This window comes from Montipora capricornis, chromosome 1 (genome assembly GCF_036669925.1).
Source record: "Montipora capricornis isolate CH-2021 chromosome 1, ASM3666992v2, whole genome shotgun sequence".
Classification (NCBI taxonomy): domain Eukaryota; kingdom Metazoa; phylum Cnidaria; class Anthozoa; order Scleractinia; family Acroporidae; genus Montipora; species Montipora capricornis.
In genome coordinates, this window is record NC_090883.1 from 47672158 (window position 1) to 47697157 (window position 25000).

At 38.4% G+C, this 25000-nt stretch overlaps 1 protein-coding gene across 1 annotated transcript in view; it reads right to left on the reverse strand.

The window, feature by feature from the left end:
• LOC138015672 (uncharacterized) overlaps window positions 1-25000 on the reverse strand; it is a 145215-nt gene that overhangs the window by 103189 nt on the left and 17026 nt on the right. The window contains exons 17-35 of the mRNA XM_068862777.1: window positions 24048-24086; window positions 23366-23725; window positions 22693-22770; window positions 22293-22337; window positions 19822-19860; window positions 19140-19499; window positions 18467-18544; window positions 18067-18111; window positions 15596-15634; window positions 14914-15273; window positions 14240-14317; window positions 13840-13884; window positions 11369-11407; window positions 10687-11046; window positions 10016-10093; window positions 9528-9572; window positions 9208-9246; window positions 8422-8658; window positions 7363-7455 (exon numbers count right to left, since the gene is read on the reverse strand). Of these exons, the coding sequence (XP_068718878.1) occupies window positions 7363-7455; window positions 8422-8658; window positions 9208-9246; window positions 9528-9572; window positions 10016-10093; window positions 10687-11046; window positions 11369-11407; window positions 13840-13884; window positions 14240-14317; window positions 14914-15273; window positions 15596-15634; window positions 18067-18111; window positions 18467-18544; window positions 19140-19499; window positions 19822-19860; window positions 22293-22337; window positions 22693-22770; window positions 23366-23725; window positions 24048-24086 (2457 nt within the window). The remainder of the gene's footprint in view (window positions 1-7362; window positions 7456-8421; window positions 8659-9207; window positions 9247-9527; window positions 9573-10015; window positions 10094-10686; window positions 11047-11368; window positions 11408-13839; window positions 13885-14239; window positions 14318-14913; window positions 15274-15595; window positions 15635-18066; window positions 18112-18466; window positions 18545-19139; window positions 19500-19821; window positions 19861-22292; window positions 22338-22692; window positions 22771-23365; window positions 23726-24047; window positions 24087-25000) is intronic.

Consider the following 25000-nt stretch of genomic DNA (forward strand, 5'->3'; position numbering starts at 1 on the left):
TCGGGGGGGAACCTCGTAGGGTAAACTTCATTTTGTAACATTTGGCCAGTGAATGCAGCTTTGAAATCAACCTTCCTCAGTGCAGCTTATTGTAATCAGAAATCACGCTCCTTTGTTACAACTTTCTCTTTCGTACATTTCTGGGTACCATAATATTGATGCCTACTAAGAAATGACGGACTATTTTAACAGTCACTTACAGCTACTAAAATAACACTGATTTGTTCCGAAGTATAAAACAGTTTGGCCTGCGCTACGTGAAATTAGCGATAGCCTTACAATCACCCGATATCTGCTCTATTCTTGAGAGCTGTAAAAACCGAAAGTAAACATATCTAAGGATAACAGCTGAGGCTTATTTATCCATGTAAAAAATAGATCTCTTTATTATCAGATAACATAGGAACCCTTCAGTCAACGTTTCATTTTGACCTAACTTTTTCTGTTTCTATTCTAATCGTTAAAAAGCAAAGATAGACCAGCTTCAAACAGACTCCAGTTGTTTACCATTAACTCAAAACTGAAATTCGGTCAGAAAGTTAATTGAGGACAATTCTGCCTGACCTAATGGAAAATTTCCGAAATAAACGGAACGTATTGAAAGGTATAGTCCAAACACTACAACCTAAATATCCAAATGGGAATTGTGCTTACCATTTGCAATTCTTCACCTCCTGGAATTATGATCAAGTCGAACTCATCCTAGTCTCTTGGTAAATCGGAGGTTGTTAAGGAAGTGGTAATGGCCAATTCTGCATAGACGGGAACTCACCACCAGGCATTTTTGCTTACCATTTGCACAAACCGTCAGTTGACGAAACAATTTTTCCACTTTCCACTTTTACTTGGTAAACAACCTCATTTCTTACATTTAACTGTGCTTGCTTTAGTGTTTGCTTGTTTGTTTGTTTGTTTGTTGGTTTTCTTCAATCAATCAGGAGTCAATTCTAAGAACTGGTGTGTTTGGCAAACGTGTGTTTTCCCGCGCTTTAACACGGCTTTCATGTTTCTGCTTCGAGTTCTGATTGGCTTAATCCTTTATACTGGTGCATTTGTGGTGGTAACTGTTCACGCTTGAGGTTTTGGGTAGGATACAGGGAAACTGCTCTATGGCAAAAAAAGCTAAGTGTAAGGTCCCGTTCACACTACGTTGGAAGAGGTTCACTCTAAACACGCTTCTGATCAAATGTATTGAATCCACACTATACAAGAGGAATTTAAAAACGCAACAATCGCCGGTCGTTTTGGATTTGCCAGTGTTTGAGGAAAACTCGGTCAGGGAAATCACGTGATTATCATGACGCCGTCGGTTTTGAAAAGCTCCACAGATAAGTGTGGACGGTAGGTCGCGCCGTAGCTGTGTTTTCTAATTTCTCCAGAGTAGTGTGGACGCCACCTAAGATGATCAATTTTGTGATATATTTATACATAAAAGCAAAACAAAGCATATTCTACAGCACTACGTCAGAAAATGCTATGCACGAGCAGGTCACGCAGCCTTCTCCCTCACACCTCTTGAAAAGGAAAAGGTTTTTCTTTTAAGTAGAGGCCTGCAAGTCGAGGTCCTGCTCTCCCGACCCGTTCACGTCATCATCCTCAGCAAAACCATCGTTGGCTTTCTCTTCTATAACGTACTTGCTTAACTGCTCCATGGCGTAAACTCTATTGCGGTCTGCCAAAGCACCCTTGAAACGCTTCTTTACATGGACAACTGCAACAGCCAGGGCGATGGCAAGAAGAAGCAGGACTCCACCGGCTGCTGCAACTCCTTTGACAAGACCCATGTTTGTTTGGACAGCAGCTGAAAGGTCAACACACCTCTTAAGTTGATCAAGGTCCCGAAAAGTGGTGCAACAGTTATATTATACCCGACCTTTCAACGAGGATCGTCCCTACAAATTGCGGTACTCACCGTTCTTGCTCCATTTTCCTGGGTTTGTCTTTTGAAATTTGATTGGTCCCGAAGACATCTCGTATACTTGAGTGCTCAGGGATCCAGGGTCCTCGTCCCTGCGTCCTCGACTGCGGGAGCATCCCTGAAGGCAGCGTGAACGCGCAGTGTTCCGGTGGCACGCTAGGACTTCACAGTGGAAGTGAACCACTGGATGATTCTGGATAAAACGGAAAGCTTGAATGCTAAGGCGCTGCTTAGAATTGACGGAATACGAATAAGTCAAGGTGGAATCCAAGCCACATCTGCAAACGAAAATGAGTGTCAATAAGATAAGTTAGTATCGATCAGTAGGAGAGAGAGGTTATTCCACGTACAAAACGGACAAAGGTTACGTTACGAGAAACTAGAACCTTTATGGTAACTTTCATGTCAGGGATAACTTTATCTACTGTATCAGATGTTTATCTCTGATGAGATATTAATTGGAGCACAATTATGACCATGGGGTGCTACCACAACATTTCACGTTGGTAGCATGACCATGGTTACTAGGTATCTCAGGACTCTCAGCTGTGAGCTGCTCGACTTCAACACGTAAGAGGTTAGGCTATTAAAAAAGGTCCTCATATTTCACAACCTAAAAGCTGAAGAAAAGCTAAAAGCTATCTGTTATTTGAGGTCAGTATGGTTAGACCAGACCCCTGAACGTCTGAGTCCGTGAACTCGATATCAGAACTCTTGTGTTGAAATTAGTAAAGGTAGCAAACTTAAGACGAAGAAACCACGGAACAAATGGTACTCAGTTCTCGATGTGTCCAGTGCATGGTTCTCGAGCACGAGGTCGATATTTCTATAATTCATGTGCGAGTGATCAAATGTCACTCAGGGTCCGATTAGAAGCTAGGCTGCAACGTTTAAGAACATACGCAAACTATGTCTACAAATACACTTACCCTCTCTGTATGAAGATATACTGAGGAACCGAGTACGGATCTGAAGATGTCGTCGCCTTGCAGGTGTCAACAAACACAACCAAGTTCGATTGATGCGACTTCACTGCGATCTGAAGGAACAAACGATCCTGTAGACTGACTGTGACTGGATAATCATCATACCTATACGGGGTATTATAGTTACTTGTCTTGAACATATCCATTGTAAAGGTAAAGTTGCCATATCCACCTGTGATATGAAAAGATAGTCACATGAGAATTCTCCTCTGCGCTTGCGGGTTCAGGAGATTAGGTTTCTCCTGGTACTTTCTTGTACCTCCCTTATCCATCTTCTCCATCCTTTCCCTATTACCTTGTTCTCACCAACTAACAAGAATATGACGGTAGTATCGGAATGTAACCCCAAAACTGATCAACTGACCTACCGAACATTACGTCGAACAATTCGACTTACTGAATCAACCATTTATTTGTCCGGATTAGTTTTTCTGTAACGACAGAAAGCATAATTGTCAAATCAAATCATGCCACTTTCATGGCGAATCCAAAAAAGCGAAGTTTCCTCATGTGCGTAGAAGCAAAGCGGTCAAAGAAGGAAAATGAAATTATTGATGATGGAAATTCCATCTTTGGGCAAATTTAAAATAAGCAATCTTTACAATGTTTCGCAGGTGTAGTTTGTTTACTTCACCTCTATTGGAGCGGTTCTGCAGTCCTTCTAACTGCCGGAGCATTAGAAAGAAAGAGAAAACATTTTATTGCTTAAGCTACCTTCAGAAGAAGCAACATAGTTCTTCCATGTTTTGAAGCTTGGATTTCGTACTATTGCCTTTCGTCCGAAACTGCAATAGAACGGAATTGACACGTTTTGGTTCCGGGTAATGATCTTTCCAGGAGAAAACTGGAGGCTTCGCACTTTGTTGTAGAACGTGATTGCGTCATCGCTCTCGTTATGCGTTGTTCCGCAGTCGTTTAAGCTCGTGCGCAGGGTAATGTGGGTATCGTTGTAAGAGGCACGGCAAGACGGGTAAAGGAGAGACAATTTACTGGGATCAAATCCTTGAAAAGATTTCCTCTCCAAGATGATGGACATGGCTTTATCCGTGCACTTCACATTGATTCCAGGTTCTGCGAAAGTAAGAAGCAATATGTTCTAGTTATCACAGTTGACAAGTTTACATCATTGCTATGCAGCACTTAAGAATCTATTCTTTTTCTCCAACTAAACTCTTCCAGGTTTCATCAAAGTATTGTTTAAGTCTGGCAAGTCTGTATTATACCAAATCAGTCTTGAAACATCCTAGCTGGCAAAATGAAAAATGTTAAACAGAATCATCAGATCAAAACAGATCGAAAAGTGAACAACAATTTTCGCTAGGGCTAGAAAATAAAAAGGTGAAACTCTCAAGCCTTTTGACGTGAGTTGGAGCATCCTTCGCAATAAACTGTTAACTGTATGTAACCGTCGCCAGAGTCAAACTGAAAACATTAATAATGCACGAACTTGGCCCAACTTACCATGGCAAGTTTTGTTATCAATGCTCATCGTTGTGCCATCGCGACATTTGCAATAGTGAGACCCAGGAATGTTGATACACTGGTGGGTGCAACCGCCATTTTGGGTTTTGCATTCATTGATATCTGACAATAACAACAGACATAAACGACTTTCGCAACCGTTCGTTAGTTATGAAATATCTTTCAGTACAGAAGTGTGTTGAAGTACTGAAGCATGAAGCTTAACGAAAATTAGGAACTTAGGAATAACAGCGAAGCAATTGAAAAGGTGTTTTTTTTCTCAATAGCAACTATCTGTCATTATATTTGTAGTGACCATTCTGGTGGATAGGTACAATTGGCCTGGTGAGCAGAACAAGGTTCCGAACCCACCCCTCCCCTATTTCAAGCAAGAGAAGGCTCGTTTTCACCTCTGTCTTCACCCTTTTAAAGCAGATATGTATCCTAAGCGAAAGAAATTGTCAGTTATCGAAATGTTCTAAAAGAACTTCCTCGTGAATACTGAACCTTAGGCTTGTACTGAGTTCGTCATTCTTAATCCGTTTCATATCTTTCTCATTACATCTTTCCTTGCTATTTCTAGAACTTCTTTAAAACTTTTGGTGCTTCCTTCTCTTTTTGCAAGAACAATTAGCTCGGTATCTACTTCTGTATTTCGACCGTAAGTTTAATCTGCACATTCCATCCAATAAGCATATGGACATGACGTTCCTAATTCTACCTTTATTTTCTTGGGGTAGAAACCCACATCTATATTAACGCCTTTCACCTTCGTCTATTCGCATGAAAAATACGCAAATTATCAGTGTTGTGCAGGTCTATTTCATACGCTGTTGGTATCATTAACTTACCCTTGCACGTCGTCCCGTCTGCTTGTAACTTGTAACCCTGCCGACAAGTGCAGTAATAACTGCCCCATGTGTTAACACAGTTGTGCTGGCAGTTAGCGGGAAGGCGCAAAACAAATGGCACCCGAGAAACAGTAGGAATTACCATAGCAGTTGATGCTTGGATGTCCACCGAGCCTGTAAATAGAAATGGAAGGGAAACTGTTGGACTTCAACGAAATTTAAGCCAATGACATCAGCATTACCTGTGCAATTCTCTACTAACTGAGCACGCATCGAAGACAAAGGTAGTTGTGATTTCAGTCATATGTTCCCATGAAAGTAACAGAACAGTAAATGAATCGTGTATGTGAACTGTTGATAAACAGGTCTGCTGAGGACTGTTGAGAAACAAAAAAGTGGTCACTGTTAAGGATCACCAGTGTATCATGCTCATCGCACTAACTTTTATTCAGTGTAACTACAACTGTTGTTTTCATTTTACTTTTTTGAGGTAAACCCCTCCTTATTATGTCATCAATGAACAAAAAAGTGTTCTGGTAATACTCACTTGTGGGGTAAGGTTTCAGTAAGTAAGGAGAAGAATACTTTGCTGGCGAGAAAGCTTGGATCGGAGGAGTTGTAATAGATGACACCCGAGAGAGCTTTTCTGAAAACAATGCAATATAAGTCGTACAAAATCAGGAAGTCCAGGACATACGAATGAGCTACAGAACTGACATAAGAGTTAACTGCAATTATGCATTCAAAATATAACGCTTTTTGTTTTCAAAACAATTTCTATTACATTTATGTTGAAGGCTGTCAACAGGATGCATTCTGTTATATTCCCTTTTGTTCACTTACTTCAGGTACAAGAGACTACTAGACCATAGTCTCTTGGTACAATGCACGCACTAAACCATCTTGCAGCATCTCGTGCGCAGCAATGTGAGTTGTTCACGATGGATATCATTGTGTTACTTGAAAACGAAGGCTTAATTTTGCGTTGTTTACCCTAGCCTGCGAGCAGGCTCACATTCGAGTCACACACGCGAGTGGCGAAGAGAAGCGATCCGGCGGGAAGGAGTCTGGTGAAGAGGTGCCAAGCGCTCACGGCTACGCTATGTTCAACCCGACTCTAATAACATGTCCGATCGGTATCATGTTACAAAACAGTTTTAGGGCAAAATAGTTCCGTGATATTCGATTTTGCAATTGAATGATTATCATAATTCTGATTCTAGTATTTTTTTATTCTTCTTTCTCTTTTTAATATTCTGTAGGACCTTCGATGTTAAGGTGGCTCAAAACAGTTTCCAGCACTTTCCAAGACGTAGATATTGACGGGTCATAATTACCACTCTTTATCACTTGATGCTACAATCATGGTATCAAAGAAACTGCCCAATCATTGGGAAACACGTTGTTATCATTTCTGTTTCACAATAGGTTACCATAGCAACAATATAACCTGCTAAAAACACCCTTAATTACAGCCCTAGGGGCTTATAACTCAAAAACGAACTCGGTGACCCCCATTTTTTATTATCGAATTTTAATTAGCATGATCAGATGCAACTTTTTGCAAAGTTTAAAAAATTCTGCGAAGGGGGTTCAGAGCCACCTTAAATTTTCGAAAAGTTAAGGTGGCTCTGAACCCCCCGCAGAATTTTTTTAAACTTTGCGAAAAGGTGCATCTTATCATGCTAATTACGATTCGATAATGAAAAATGGGGGTCACGGAGCTCGTTTTTGAGTTATAAGCGCTTAAAGCTAAAATTAAGGGTGTCTTTAGCAGGTCATATTATTGCTATGGTAACCTATTAAGCGACAAAATTAACAGCAACTTGTTCCCCAATGATTGGGCAGTTTGTTGATACCATGATGTTGGCGTCAACAAGTATAGAGTGGTTGTAATAACCCATCAAACTCTAAGTCTTGAAAAGTACTGGAAACTGTTTTCAGCCACATTAAATCGAATTAACTGGTGAGATAATATTAGTATCTATTGGGCAGTACAAGACAACATCGAATAAATGATGTGTAATAGTAATTGGACTGGGTAGAGCACAACTCAGTTAGTAATAGATTGCAATATAACATAGTCTGTTCACGGCTTTCACAGTACACTTGAGAGAAACATTTCAACTTTGTCAAAAACACTCACCGGTGGGTGAAGAAGTTAACAAGTTAAGAGGGAAATATAATGCTGCTGTGCTTTGGACAGAAAGTGATAAATGTAGCAGTAGAGTTAAGCAATCTAAAACAATAACTACAACAACAAATTCGTGAATAATGAAAAACAATATATTTGAAATCAAATATAATATTTTTTAATCTATATTAAGCAATCTATTCATAATAATTTAAAGGTCTGGATTTGCTGCTAAAGGGGGATGATGTTAAATCACTTTCACCGACACTGAGTTGAATAATGGTTTTAGTATATACCACACAAGCTGAATTATTAGTGCATCAAAACGTTATTTTATGCGTGACAAGCGGTCGAAAATTTTAAAATCTCTCGCGCCGGCTGCTCGGAGGTGAATAGTACTTGCTAATCACTTCCGAGTTAACCAATCAGAGCGCGGGAACTATTCACTTGTCTGGTATATACTAAATAGAAGATATTACACGGCGGCGCGAAGATATGAATTTTATTTTCAAGTTGTAAAAAGAATATCATTTTTAAATACGACAAAATGGAATTTATATCTTCAAGCCACCGTGTAAGTTTGCATGTCTTATTTAGACAAACTGACTTTTTGTAAAAACAACTGTGAAAAAGCGGGAAATGATGTCATCAATATCCTCACAAGCGAGGATAAGGAAGATGTGCTAGTCGAGTCCCGATTGCTGTTTCGTATGAACCTTACCAGAACTGTATTTTGCAGTAAAACGCTCGTTTCTATTTAGCAAGTTGAATGTGTTTTAGCGTTATCTGTACTCTTACCGACAACGAGTATGCATCATCACAGTGGTCAAGATGTTGTGGACTCACGAGCCACAGCCGAGTGAGTCCACAAATTTTGACCACTGTGATGGCGCATATCAACGTGCAAGGCGAAAATGAATTTTTTTTTTTTCAGTGCGCGAGCTGAAAAAGGTATTGCGTGGCACATTGACGCGAGCAGCGTTGTCTGCAACGATAGCCAATCAGATTACAAGATTAGTAGCAATTATGGTAAAAAATGTATATGTATAACTCTGATTCCTGTCAACTTACTCTTAACCCAAACATATACAGGGTAGCCCCAGCCGTATGAGTTGGTGTACGGTGTTATCTTGGACGTGTCTGTGCATTCGTAGCAATAGCGGCTTCTTCCTTCCCAGAACTCAATAGCGTTGCATCCTGGCCTAGTCTCACAATACCTTTGGCATTGTATAATACTCATGTAACTGGAAACGTAGGACCTTCCAGCGGAGGTGCACCAACTAGTAACTTGTGAGTATTTCGTCCATCCTGAAATATTAAAGACAGCGGTAATTAGATCATGAGACAACTCAGCCTTTTAAATAAACCTTTTGTTGTTTTTGCTTTGCTTTCTTTTATTATTATTTTTTTTACACCCGTGTGTAAGAGAAAGGAAAAAACTTAAGTATTTGATGTCAAAATATATCTAACTTTTTTTGAGTGAACGTAGCAGGTATTTTGATTTGAACATGTGGAATACGAGGACTACAACGACTGTACATGCGTGACTGATCTCTCTACCCAGGCTTACTTTTTTCCAGTTATAATTGAGCAACTTGCTTCGTTTTTTAGGATCGACAAAATTGAAACTATATCAGTATTAGAAGGAAGAAGTCACGTCCATGTATAGGATGCCGGTAAAGAAAAAGATGTATTTAAAACTTGGAGAGAGTTTGGATGACTGAAACAAACATAAGTTTGCTGACCTGATTATTCAGTATCATTCATTTTAATTTTGTGTGCTTGTTTCGTGTCTCTGTTTTTTTTTCTGAATTTTTCGCGAAAAAACTATTAGTTGCTAAGGCAATTGATTCTTACCGGAGACTGGCGCCATTGACATTATTGCTGCGGAAGAAGCTAGTTGATAGAATAAGATTAAAATAAATGTCATTACTGCTATATTCTATCTTCTATTTTCCATATTCCATATTCCATATTTCATATTCGATATTCTATATTTTATTCTATATTGTATATTCTATATTCTGTACTCTCAGTACGAGTATTTTCTTTTCTCTGATTATCTCTATTTCATCACACAACGAAGATTTTTTTATAACAGGAAAGCAACATCATCATGACTGTCCTCCTTAGCATTGTTAATACAATCACCAAGAGCAACAACAACAACTAAATACCTGGTGTTGGTGACAAAGCAGCGACAGGTGGACTTGAATGCACGGCTGAAGCAAGCGAAATACACGTGAAACTGTTAGTTCTTTCTTAAGATCAATTAAGTTTTCTTAAAAAAAAAATATAGCATATACTCTTACCATAACTGAAACTGACAGAGAAATCGACTTAGTTTTCAAGTTCCGGAAACTTGCCAAATGGGACAGAGTTATGTAATTTTACTACTTGCAAGCTTGTATCTCGCCGAGAAATGACTGGTAAACAAATGGAAAACAAGCCTACTATATGACCTATCTTGCAGACATTTTATCAAGTAACCTAAGGTAACATAGGATCTCTTATACTCATTTAGTTTTTTTCATTCTCCTGTAAGTATTCAGATTTTATAAGTATTCATGAGTACCATATATCAATTAGTGTTGCTATTTCACTAGTGTCCCCAAAAAATTTAACTTCAATTGTAGCCTCGTGTAGATAAAACCTTTTTACTTACCGCGTGTGGAAGATATCAACGGTGAAGAAGTGGCAAAATTGCACGACGATTTTACGATTGAACTCATTACTTGTTGACCTGTGAGGTAACAGATTTATATTTATTTGAACCCAGCCACCGTCAACGTGTTTTTTTTATCACTTTAAAGTCATGTTATAAACCAACATGTTTGGCGCTTCACCCTAACTACTACAGTATTATGTTCGAAATTATGCCGGCTAAATGCGTCAAGCCCTACAACACAGAAAAACTGAGACAATATTCATCATATGGTCGTAACCAACATCATTAAAGTGATGAATTGAAAAAGGTGCTTTGTCAAACAAGCATTTTATGATAACTGCAGAAATTTTTGCGCGCTCATTGGGTAATTTCATTGTCAATAAGCTGACAGACACACGGAATTATAATTTATGCGATGCGACAACAAGTGAGAGAGGACAATTTGACAATTTGTTATCGAAAAAAAACTGAAGGCAGTTTTTTCATGGGTCTGTCTTGCTATTGACAATGAATTTCATCATAACATTGTCACAGAAGCCTCCAGGTCTACTCGGCTCTCGCCTCGTGGATCCACCGCCACTTTGACAATGTTTTGAGCAAACTCATGATCAATAACAGGACAGACGCATGAAAAGTTGACGTCAATTTGTTAAAGGTAATTTTCTTACTCTTTGACACAGCATAATAGTCAGCAGAAAAGCCTGAATACTGGACACTGCCATCTGAACGGAATTTCACATAGAGAAACCTTCCACTGCTGTAGATCTCGCATGGCGCCTGATACCGCTGACCGCAAGCTCTTGTAATCTTGGGGCTCCATGCTGAGTTTCCATCGAAAACTTCGAGGTAGTCATAGTTACAGGAGGATGCATATTCAAGATGAAATGATCTAAATTGTAGATATACATAATGACCACGAGGAGCCTCGATTAACAAGGAACAACGCTCGTTACTTCCATAGTTTGAAGGGTAGTTAGGACTGGTAAATCGACCATTCAGTTGGCCGTTCATGAAATAAGGGCAGGATCCTGTTAAAAAGAGTAAATGCAAAAAAATTTAATCACGATATGTTTGAATCTCGTGGTCTTCCCAATCAGCAGTTACTTTTTCTTATATTTTGGTTGGTTATAATATCAGTTGTCTGTTTAGTTTGTTCGATGACCATGAAACATGTAAGTAAGATTTAAACTCCCTTAAAGTTGAAAAGAGCCAGAATTTATTCCACCGGCCTAATTTCATGACTAAGCTGGCTCAGTGACTTCCTTGTATTTCCTTGTATTTCTCCACAATCTTTTCTACTAAATTACATGGATAACTTATAAGAGAACTGAGAAAACAGTAAATTCTTACCACTGACTGCCACTGTTGAAATTGCTGATGCGGACGAACCTGGAAGATGCGATAAAAATTATGCGCATTATATATTACATTGCATAATATATATAAACTGTTTGTATAGGCAAACGGTTTCTCGCTCAATTTGGAATTAATTTGCACGAGTGAGTTTTTCAAAAAGCTGAAATTGCACGAGCCGCTTCGGCATCTTGAGTAGACTTAAAGAAGTCCAAGAACAGTTGGAAAGATCCGATCAATCGAGTCTTGCGAGCAAATTGTCGGACATTAATAACTCCCTCAGCACAATAGAAGGAAATCAGACGGAGTTTTCAGATACAGTTCTGCAAACCTTGGACCGGACTGACATACAGGATGGCTTCAGAGCTATGGAAGAGCGTATTTATTCACTGAAAGCCAAAATGAAAAGCCGTTAGAGAGTCGAGGGATCAACTGGAAGCGAAGTGGCGTTGACATCACCGAGCTCTGCGAGAAAAAGAAAAATATCTCGCCATCCTGATTTTTCGGTAAGAAACGTAGCGGAATAATTTTACCTTTTCACGCGTTGTCATTGTCAGTGTTAACCACAGAAGCTTGATTATTATTTTTTTTTTTTTTCATGGAATGACTTCTGTGTAGACACGTGCAAACGAAGGTAAAATCTTGGGCCGTTTTCAAATTTCGTGCGCAATTTTATCACACCTTTTGACTGGTTGCCTCTGTTAGGTTAAGGAGAGCTTTCCGTGAGAGAATTCTAAATAAGTTGGTGAGTCAATAGCTGTCACAGTGTGAAAACAATTTCTTTCTGAAAATATTGTCATTTTTATTTCTAAAACTTTTTTGAAGGGTTAAATACCATGTAGTACACTTGAGGAAAAGCAATAGAAACTTAAAGATACTACGCGATCTGTTGTGAGCTGGAGCTAGAGCTAAGTGAAATTCTTTTTTTGTTTCTACTGTTGCTCACTAACAGCACTACGTCCGTTCCAAGATGGATTAACCGGGACTTTCGTGGTGTACTGATAAGAAGTAAGTTGTTCACAATTATAATACTGTCATTGTATAAGCATGAGAGGAAGGGCAAGCTTATTTTTTGACTATCTTTAACTGACAGTCTGTGCATCATGGTGTACTGGAAAATTTGTCCAGATTTATGAATTGTGTTTTGAGTTTATATATTCTAATTTATCTGAGGAAAGACATAACACGTTTAAATAACTAATACACTTGATTGAGATCATCTTTAAGGTTCTGCAATCCATTAATACACACTTGGCAGATAAAGGAGTGGAAACTGGATAATAAGGTGATGTGTGGTACATAAATATGAAGCTTCTCACTAGGAAGTACCACATTTTTTCGCAATATTCATGATCCACATTACAAAATATTTTTGAGAATGGCACGTAGCTTGGATCGGAGGAGTTGTAATAGATGACATCCGAGAGAGCTTTTCTGAACACAATGCAATATAAGTCGTACAAAATCAGGAAGTCCAGGACATACGAATGAGCTACGGAACTGATATAAGAGTTAACTGCAATTATGCATTCAAAATATAACGCTTTTTGTTTTCAAAACAATTTCTATTACATTTATGTTGAAGGCTGTCAACAGGATGCATTCTATTATATTCCCTTTTGTTCACTTACTTCAGGTACAAGAGACTACAAGACTATAGTCTCTTGGTACAATGCACGCACTAAACCATCTTGCAGCATCTCGTGCGCAGCAATGTGAGTTGTTGACGATGGATATCATTGTATTACTTGAAAACGAAGGCTTAGTTTTGTGTTGTTTACCCTAGCCTGCGAGCAGGCTCACATTCGAGTCACACGCGCGAGTGGCGAAGAGAAGCGATCCGGCGGGAAGGAGTCTGGTGAAGAGGTGCCAAGCGCTCACGGCTACGCTATGTTCAACCCAACTCTATTAACATGTCCGATCGGTATCATGTTACAAAACAGTTTTAGGGCAAAATAGTTCCGTGATATTCGATTTTGCAATTGAATGATTATCATAATTCTGATTCTAGTATTTTTTTGTTCTTCTTTCTCTTTTTAATATTCTGTAGGACCTTCGATGTTAAGGTGGCTCAAAACAGTTTCCAACACTTTCCAAGACGTAGATATTGACGGGTCATAATTACCACTCTTTACCAAGTGATGCTACAATCGTGGTATCAAAAAACTGCCCAATCACTGGTGAACACGTTGGTATTATTTTCGTGACACAATAGGTTACCATAGCAACAATATGACCTGCTAAAGACACCCTTAATTTTAGCTTTGAGCGCTTATAACTCAAAAACGAACTCGGTGACCCCCATTTTTTATTATCGAATTGTAATTAGCATGATCAGATGCAACTTTTTGCAACGTTTAAAAAAATTCTGCGAAGGGGGTTGAGAGCCACCTTAAATTATCGAAAATACTACCTTAGCGTTGTTAATACAAACACCAACAGCAACAACAACAACAACAACTAAATACCTTGTGTTGATGACAAAGCAGCGACAGGTGGACTTGAATGCACGGCTGAAGCAAGCGAAATACACGTGAAACTGTTAGTTCTTTCTTAAGATCAATTGCAAGCTTTTATCTCGCCGAGAAATGACTGGTAAACAAATGGAAAACAAGCCTACTATATGACCTATCTTGCAGACATTTTATCAAGTAACATAAGGTAACATAGGATCTCTTATACTCATTTACTTTTTTTCATTCTCCTGTAAGTATTTAAATTTTATAAGTACTATATATGAATTAGTGTTGCTATTTCACTAGTGTCCCCAAAAAAATTAACTAGGCTAAATACATGGACACTTTACTTTAATTGTGGCCTCGTGTAGACAAAAACGTATGTTTCTGAATATAAAACCTATTTACTTACCGCGTGTGGAAGATATCAACGGTGAAGAAGTGGCAAAATTGCACGACGATTTTACGATTGAACTCATTACTTGTTGACCTGTGAGGTAACAGATTTATATTTATTTGAACCCAGCCACCGTCAACGTGTTTTTTTTATCACTTTAAAGTCATGTTATAAACCAACATGTTTGGCGCTTCACCCTAACTACTACAGTATTATGTTCGAAATTATGCCGGCTAAATGCGTCAAGCCCTACAACACAGAAAAACTGAGACAATATTCATCATATGGTCGTAACCAACATCATTAAAGTGATGAATTGAAAAAGGTGCTTTGTCAAACAAGCATTTTATGATAACTGCAGAAATTTTTGCGCGCTCATTGGGTAATTTCATTGTCAATAAGCTGACAGACACACGGAATTATAATTTATGCGATGCGACAACAAGTGAGAGAGGACAATTTGACAATTTGTTATCGAAAAACAAAAACTGAAGGCAGTTTTTTCTTGGGTCTGTCTTGCTATTGACAATGATTTTCATCCTAACATTGTCACAGAAGCCTCGAGGTCAACTCGGCTCTCGCCTCGTGGATCCCCCGCCACTTTGAGAATGTTTTGAGCAAACTCATGATCAATAACAGGACAGACGCATGAAAAACTGACGTCAATTTGTTAAAGGTAATTCTCTTACTCTTTGACACAGCATAATAGTCAGCAGAAAAGCCTGAATACTGGACAAAGCTATCTGAACGGAATTTCACATAGAGAAACCTTCCACTGCTGTAGATCTCGCATGGCGCCTGATACCGCTGACCGCAAGCTCTTGTAATCTTGGGGCTCCATGCTGAGTTTCCATCGAAAACTTCGAGGTAGTCATAGTTACAGGAGGATGCATATTCAAGATGAAATGATCTAAATTGTAGATATATATAATGACCATGAGGAGCCTCGATTAACAAGGAACAACGCTCGTTACTTCCATAGTTCGAAGGGTAGTTAGGACTTGTAAATCGACCATTCAGTTGGCCGTTCATGAAATAAGGGCAGGATCCTGTTAAAAAGAGTAAATGCAAAAAAATTTAATCACGATATGTTTGAATCTCGTGGTCTTCCCACTCAGCAGTTACTTTTTCTTATATTTTGGTTGGTTATAATATCAGTTGTCTGTTTAGTTTGTTCGATGACCATGAAACATGTAAGTAAGATTTAAACTCCCTTAAAGTTGAAAAGAGCCAGAATTTATTCCACCGGCCTAATTTCATGACTAAGCTGGCTCAGTGACTTCCTTGTATTTCCTTGTATTTCTCCACAATCTTTTCTACTAAATTACATGGATAACTTATAAGAGAACTGAGAAAACAGTAAATTCTTACCACTGACTGCCACTGTTGAAATTGCTGATGCGGACGAACCTGGAAGATGCGATAAAAATTATGCGCATTATATATTACATTGCATAATATATATAAACTGTTTGTATAGGCAAACGGTTTCTCGCTCAATTTGGAATTAATTTGCACGAGTGAGTTTTTCAAAAAGCTGAAATTGCACAAGCCGCTTCGGCATCTTGAGTAGACTTAAAGAAGTCCAAGAACAGTTGGAAAGCTCCGATCAATCGAGTCTTGCGATCAATTTGTCGGACATTATTAACTCCCTCATCACAATAGAATGAAATCAGACTGAGTTTTCAGATACAGTTCTGCAAACCTTGGACCGGACTGACATACAGGATGGCTTCAGAGCTATGGAAGAGCGTATTTATTCACTGAAAGCCAAAATGAAAAGCCGTTAGAGAGTCGAGGGATCAACTGGAAGCGAAGTGGCGTTGACATCACCGAGCTCTGCGAGAAAAAGAAAAATATCTCGCCATCCTGATTTTTCGGTAAGAAACGTAGCGGAATAATTTTACCTTTTCACTCGTTGTCATTGTCAGTGTTAACCACAGAAGCTTGATTATTATTTTTTTTTTTTTTCATGGAATGACTTCTGTGTAGACACGTGCAAACGAAGGTAAAATCTTGGGCCGTTTTCAAATTTCGTGCGCAATTTTATCACACCTTTTGACTGGTTGCCTCTGTTAGGTTAAGGAGAGCTTTCCGTGAGAGAATTCTAAATAAGTTGGTGAGTCAATAGCTGTCACAGTGTGAAAACAATTTCTTTCTGAAAATATTGTCATTTTTATTTCTAAAACTTTTTTGAAGGGTTAAATACCATGTAGTACACTTGAGGAAAAGCAATAGAAACTTAAAGATACTACGCGATCTGTTGTGAGCTAGAGCTAGAGCTAAGTGAAATTCTTTTTTTGTTTCTACTGTTGCTCACTAACAGCACTACGTCCGTTCCAAGATGGATTAACCGGGACTTTCGTGGTGTACTGATAAGAAGTAAGTTGTTCACAATTATAATACTGTCATTGTATAAGCATGAGAGGAAGGGCAAGCTTATTTTTTGACTATCTTTAACTGACAGTCTGTGCATCATGGTGTACTGGAAAATTTGTCCAGATTTATGAATTGTGTTTTGAGTTTATATATTCTAATTTATCTGAGGAAAGACATAACACGTTTAAATAACTAATACACTTGATTGAGATCATCTTTAAGGTTCTGCAATCCATTAATACACACTTGGCAGATAAAGGAGTGGAAACTGGATAATAAGGTGATGTGTGGTACATAAATATGAAGCTTCTCACTAGGAAGTACCACATTTTTTCGCAATATTCATGATCCACATTACAAAATATTTTTGAGAATGGCACGTAGCTTGGATCGGAGGAGTTGTAATAGATGACATCCGAGAGAGCTTTTCTGAACACAATGCAATATAAGTCGTACAAAATCAGGAAGTCCAGGACATACGAATGAGCTACGGAACTGATATAAGAGTTAACTGCAATTATGCATTCAAAATATAACGCTTTTTGTTTTCAAAACAATTTCTATTACATTTATGTTGAAGGCTGTCAACAGGATGCATTCTATTATATTCCCTTTTGTTCACTTACTTCAGGTACAAGAGACTACAAGACTATAGTCTCTTGGTACAATGCACGCACTAAACCATCTTGCAGCATCTCGTGCGCAGCAATGTGAGTTGTTGACGATGGATATCATTGTATTACTTGAAAACGAAGGCTTAGTTTTGTGTTGTTTACCCTAGCCTGCGAGCAGGCTCACATTCGAGTCACACGCGCGAGTGGCGAAGAGAAGCGATCCGGCGGGAAGGAGTCTGGTGAAGAGGTGCCAAGCGCTCACGGCTACGCTATGTTCAACCCAACTCTATTAACATGTCCGATCGGTATCATGTTACAAAACAGTTTTAGGGCAAAATAGTTCCGTGATATTCGATTTTGCAATTGAATGATTATCATAATTCTGATTCTAGTATTTTTTTGTTCTTCTTTCTCTTTTTAATATTCTGTAGGACCTTCGATGTTAAGGTGGCTCAAAACAGTTTCCAACACTTTCCAAGACGTAGATATTGACGGGTCATAATTACCACTCTTTACCAAGTGATGCTACAATCGTGGTATCAAAAAACTGCCCAATCACTGGTGAACACGTTGGTATTATTTTCGTGACACAATAGGTTACCATAGCAACAATATGACCTGCTAAAGACACCCTTAATTTTAGCTTTGAGCGCTTATAACTCAAAAACGAACTCGGTGACCCCCATTTTTTATTATCGAATTGTAATTAGCATGATCAGATGCAACTTTTTGCAACGTTTAAAAAAATTCTGCGAAGGGGGTTGAGAGCCACCTTAAATTATCGAAAATACTACCTTAGCGTTGTTAATACAAACACCAACAGCAACAACAACAGCAACAACTAAATACCTTGTGTTGATGACAAAGCAGCGACAGGTGGACTTGAATGCACGGCTGAAGCAAGCGAAATACACGTGAAACTGTTAGTTCTTTCTTAAGATCAATTGCAAGCTTTTATCTCGCCGAGAAATGACTGGTAAACAAATGGAAAACAAGCCTACTATATGACCTATCTTGCAGACATTTTATCAAGTAACATAAGGTAACATAGGATCTCTTATACTCATTTACTTTTTTTCATTCTCCTGTAAGTATTTAAATTTTATAAGTACTATATATGAATTAGTGTTGCTATTTCACTAGTGTCCCCAAAAAAATTAACTAGGCTAAATACATGGACACTTTACTTTAATTGTGGCCTCGTGTAGACAAAAACGTATGTTTCTGAATATAAAACCTTTTTACTTACCGCGTGTGGAAGATATCAACGGTGAAGAAGTGGCAAAATTGCACGACGATTTTACGATTGAACTCATTACTTGTTGACCTGTGAGGTAACAGATTTATATTTATTTGAACCCAGCCACCGTCAACGTGTTTTTTTATCACTTTAAAGTCATGTTATAAACCAACATGTTTGGCGCTTCACCCTAACTACTACAGTATTATGTTCGAAATTATGCCGGCTAAATGCGTCAAGCCCTACAACACAGAAAAACTGAGACAATATTCATCATATGGTCGTAACCAACATCATTAAAGTGATGAATTGAAAAAGGTGCTTTGTCAAACAAGCATTTTATGATAACTGCAGAAATTTTTGCGCGCTCATTGGGTAATTTCATTGTCAATAAGCTGACAGACACACGGAATTATAATTTATGCGATGCGACAACAAGTGAGAGAGGACAATTTGACAATTTGTTATCGAAAAACAAAAACTGAAGGCAGTTTTTTCTTGGGTCTGTCTTGCTATTGACAATGAATTTCATCATAACATTGTCACAGAAGCCTCCAGGTCTACTCGGCTCTCGCCTCGTGGATCCACCGCCACTTTGATAATGTTTTGAGCAAACTCATGATCAATAACAGGACAGACGCATGAAAAACTGACGTCAATTTGTTAAAGGTAATTCTCTTACTCTTTGACACAGCATAATAGTCAGCAGAAAAGCCTGAATACTGGACAAAGCTATCTGAACGGAATTTCACATAGAGAAACCTTCCACTGCTGTAGATCTCGCATGGCGCCTGATACCGCTGACCGCAAGCTCTTGTAATCTTGGGGCTCCATGCTGAGTTTCCATCGAAAACTTCGAGGTAGTCATAGTTACAGGAGGATGCATATTCAAGATGAAATGATCTAAATTGTAGATATATATAATGACCATGAGGAGCCTCGATTAACAAGGAACAACGCTCGTTACTTCCATAGTTCGAAGGGTAGTTAGGACTTGTAAATCGACCATTCAGTTGGCCGTTCATGAAATAAGGGCAGGATCCTGTTAAAAAGAGTAAATGCAAAAAAATTTAATCACGATATGTTTGAATCTCGTGGTCTTCCCACTCAGCAGTTACTTTTTCTTATATTTTGGTTGGTTATAATATCAGTTGTCTGTTTAGTTTGTTCGATGACCATGAAACATGTAAGTAAGATTTAAACTCCCTTAAAGTTGAAAAGAGCCAGAATTTATTCCACCGGCCTAATTTCATGACTAAGCTGGCTCAGTGACTTCCTTGTATTTCCTTGTATTTCTCCACAATCTTTTCTACTAAATTACATGGATAACTTATAAGAGAACTGAGAAAACAGTAAATTCTTACCACTGACTGCCACTGTTGAAATTGCTGATGCGGACGAACCTGGAAGATGCGATAAAAATTATGCGCATTATATATTACATTGCATAATATATATAAACTGTTTGTATAGGCAAACGGTTTCTCGCTCAATTTGGAATTAATTTGCACGAGTGAGTTTTTCAAAAAGCTGAAATTGCACAAGCCGCTTCGGCATCTTGAGTAGACTTAAAGAAGTCCAAGAACAGTTGGAAAGCTCCGATCAATCGAGTCTTGCGAGCAAATTGTCGGACATTAATAACTCCCTCAGCACAATAGAAGGAAATCAGACGGAGTTTTCAGATACAGTTCTGCAAACCTTGGACCGGACTGACATACAGGATGGCTTCAGAGCTATGGAAGAGCGTATTTATTCACTGAAAGCCAAAATGAAAAGCCGTTAGAGAGTCGAGGGATCAACTGGAAGCGAAGTGGCGTTGACATCACCGAGCTCTGCGAGAAAAAGAAAAATATCTCGCCATCCTGATTTTTCGGTAAGAAACGTAGCGGAATAATTTTACCTTTTCACGCGTTGTCATTGTCAGTGTTAACCACAGAAGCTTGATTATTATTTTTTTTTTTTTTCATGGAATGACTTCTGTGTAGACACGTGCAAACGAAGGTAAAATCTTGGGCCGTTTTCAAATTTCGTGCGCAATTTTATCACACCTTTTGACTGGTTGCCTCTGTTAGGTTAAGGAGAGCTTTCCGTGAGAGAATTCTAAATAAGTTGGTGAGTCAATAGCTGTCACAGTGTGAAAACAATTTCTTTCTGAAAATATTGTCATTTTTATTTCTAAAACTTTTTTGAAGGGTTAAATACCATGTAGTACACTTGAGGAAAAGCAATAGAAACTTAAAGATACTACGCGATCTGTTGTGAGCTAGAGCTAGAGCTAAGTGAAATTCTTTTTTTGTTTCTACTGTTGCTCACTAACAGCACTACGTCCGTTCCAAGATGGATTAACCGGGACTTTCGTGGTGTACTGATAAGAAGTAAGTTGTTCACAATTATAATACTGTCATTGTATAAGCATGAGAGGAAGGGCAAGCTTATTTTTTGACTATCTTTAACTGACAGTCTGTGCATCATGGTGTACTGGAAAATTTGTCCAGATTTATGAATTGTGTTTTGAGTTTATATATTCTAATTTATCTGAGGAAAGACATAACACGTTTAAATAACTAATACACTTGATTGAGATCATCTTTAAGGTTCTGCAATCCATTAATACACACTTGGCAGATAAAGGAGTGGAAACTGGATAATAAGGTGATGTGTGGTACATAAATATGAAGCTTCTCACTAGGAAGTACCACATTTTTTCGCAATATTCATGATCCACATTACAAAATATTTTTGAGAATGGCACGTAGCTTGGATCGGAGGAGTTGTAATAGATGACATCCGAGAGAGCTTTTCTGAACACAATGCAATATAAGTCGTACAAAATCAGGAAGTCCAGGACATACGAATGAGCTACGGAACTGATATAAGAGTTAACTGCAATTATGCATTCAAAATATAACGCTTTTTGTTTTCAAAACAATTTCTATTACATTTATGTTGAAGGCTGTCAACAGGATGCATTCTATTATATTCCCTTTTGTTCACTTACTTCAGGTACAAGAGACTACAAGACTATAGTCTCTTGGTACAATGCACGCACTAAACCATCTTGCAGCATCTCGTGCGCAGCAATGTGAGTTGTTGACGATGGATATCATTGTATTACTTGAAAACGAAGGCTTAGTTTTGTGTTGTTTACCCTAGCCTGCGAGCAGGCTCACATTCGAGTCACACGCGCGAGTGGCGAAAAGAAGCGATCCGGCGGGAAGGAGTCTGGTGAAGAGGTGCCAAGCGCTCACGGCTACGCTATGTTCAACCCAACTCTATTAACATGTCCGATCGGTATCATGTTACAAAACAGTTTTAGGGCAAAATAGTTCCGTGATATTCGATTTTGCAATTGAATGATTATCATAATTCTGATTCTAGTATTTTTTTGTTCTTCTTTCTCTTTTTAATATTCTGTAGGACCTTCGATGTTAAGGTGGCTCAAAACAGTTTCCAACACTTTCCAAGACGTAGATATTGACGGGTCATAATTACCACTCTTTACCAAGTGATGCTACAATCGTGGTATCAAAAAACTGCCCAATCACTGGTGAACACGTTGGTATTATTTTCGTGACACAATAGGTTACCATAGCAACAATATGACCTGCTAAAGACACCCTTAATTTTAGCTTTGAGCGCTTATAACTCAAAAACGAACTCGGTGACCCCCATTTTTTATTATCGAATTGTAATTAGCATGATCAGATGCAACTTTTTGCAACGTTTAAAAAAATTCTGCGAAGGGGGTTGAGAGCCACCTTAAATTATCGAAAATACTACCTTAGCGTTGTTAATACAAACACCAACAGCAACAACAACAACAACAACTAAATACCTTGTGTTGGTGACAAAGCAGCGACAGGTGGACTTGAATGCACGGCTGAAGCAAGCGAAATACACGTGAAACTGTTAGTTCTTTCTTAAGATCAATTGCAAGCTTTTATCTCGCCGAGAAATGACTGGTAAACAAATGGAAAACAAGCCTACTATATGACCTATCTTGCAGACATTTTATCAAGTAACATAAGGTAACATAGGATCTCTTATACTCATTTACTTTTTTTCATTCTCCTGTAAGTATTTAAATTTTATAAGTACCATATATCAATTAGTGTTGCTATTTCACTAGTGTCCCCAAAAAAATTAACTAGGCTAAATACATGGACACTTTACTTTAATTGTGGCCTCGTGTAGACAAAAACGTATGTTTCTGAATATAAAACCTATTTACTTACCGCGTGTGGAAGATATCAACGGTGAAGAAGTGGCGAAATTGCACGACGATTTTACGATTGAACTCATTACTTGTTGACCTGTGAGGTAACAGATTTATATTTATTTGAACCCAGCCACCGTCAACGTGTTTTTTTATCACTTTAAAGTCATGTTATAAACCAACATGTTTGGCGCTTCACCCTAACTACTACAGTATTATGTTCGAAATTATGCCGGCTAAATGCGTCAAGCCCTACAACACAGAAAAACTGAGACAATATTCATCATATGGTCGTAACCAACATCATTAAAGTGATGAATTGAAAAAGGTGCTTTGTCAAACAAGCATTTTATGATAACTGCAGAAATTTTTGCGCGCTCATTGGGTAATTTCATTGTCAATAAGCTGACAGACACACGGAATTATAATTTATGCGATGCGACAACAAGTGAGAGAGGACAATTTGACAATTTGTTATCGAAAAACAAAAACTGAAGGCAGTTTTTTCTTGGGTCTGTCTTGCTATTGACAATGAATTTCATCATAACATTGTCACAGAAGCCTCCAGGTCTACTCGGCTCTCGCCTCGTGGATCCACCGCCACTTTGATAATGTTTTGAGCAAACTCATGATCAATAACAGGACAGACGCATGAAAAACTGACGTCAATTTGTTAAAGGTAATTCTCTTACTCTTTGACACAGCATAATAGTCAGCAGAAAAGCCTGAATACTGGACAAAGCTATCTGAACGGAATTTCACATAGAGAAACCTTCCACTGCTGTGGATCTCGCATGGCGCCTGATACCGCTGACCACAAGCTCTTGTAATCTTGGGGCTCCATGCTGAGTTTCCATCGAAAACTTCGAGGTAGTCATAGTTACAGGAGGATGCATATTCAAGATGAAATGATCTAAATTGTAGATATATATAATGACCATGAGGAGCCTCGATTAACAAGGAACAACGCTCGTTACTTCCATAGTTCGAAGGGTAGTTAGGACTTGTAAATCGACCATTCAGTTGGCCGTTCATGAAATAAGGGCAGGATCCTGTTAAAAAGAGTAAATGCAAAAAAATTTAATCACGATATGTTTGAATCTCGTGGTCTTCCCACTCAGCAGTTACTTTTTCTTATATTTTGGTTGGTTATAATATCAGTTGTCTGTTTAGTTTGTTCGATGACCATGAAACATGTAAGTAAGATTTAAACTCCCTTAAAGTTGAAAAGAGCCAGAATTTATTCCACCGGCCTAATTTCATGACTAAGCTGGCTCAGTGACTTCCTTGTATTTCCTTGTATTTCTCCACAATCTTTTCTACTAAATTACATGGATAACTTATAAGAGAACTGAGAAAACAGTAAATTCTTACCACTGACTGCCACTGTTGAAATTGCTGATGCGGACGAACCTGGAAGATGCGATAAAAATTATGCGCATTATATATTACATTGCATAATATATATAAACTGTTTGTATAGGCAAACGGTTTCTCGCTCAATTTGGAATTAATTTGCACGAGTGAGTTTTTCAAAAAGCTGAAATTGCACGAGCCGCTTCGGCATCTTGAGTAGACTTAAAGAAGTCCAAGAACAGTTGGAAAGATCCGATCAATCGAGTCTTGCGAGCAAATTGTCGGACATTAATAACTCCCTCAGCACAATAGAAGGAAATCAGACGGAGTTTTCAGATACAGTTCTGCAAACCTTGGACCGGACTGACATACAGGATGGCTTCAGAGCTATGGAAGAGCGTATTTATTCACTGAAAGCCAAAATGAAAAGCCGTTAGAGAGTCGAGGGATCAACTGGAAGCGAAGTGGCGTTGACATCACCGAGCTCTGCGAGAAAAAGAAAAATATCTCGCCATCCTGATTTTTCGGTAAGAAACGTAGCGGAATAATTTTACCTTTTCACGCGTTGTCATTGTCAGTGTTAACCACAGAAGCTTGATTATTATTTTTTTTTTTTTCATGGAATGACTTCTGTGTAGACACGTGCAAACGAAGGTAAAATCTTGGGCCGTTTTCAAATTTCGTGCGCAATTTTATCACACCTTTTGACTGGTTGCCTCTGTTAGGTTAAGGAGAGCTTTCCGTGAGAGAATTCTAAATAAGTTGGTGAGTCAATAGCTGTCACAGTGTGAAAACAATTTCTTTCTGAAAATATTGTCATTTTTATTTCTAGAACTTTTTTGAAGGGTTAAATACCATGTAGTACACTTGAGGAAAAGCAATAGAAACTTAAAGATACTACGCGATCTGTTGTGAGCTAGAGCTAGAGCTAAGTGAAATTCTTTTTTTGTTTCTACTGTTGCTCACTAACA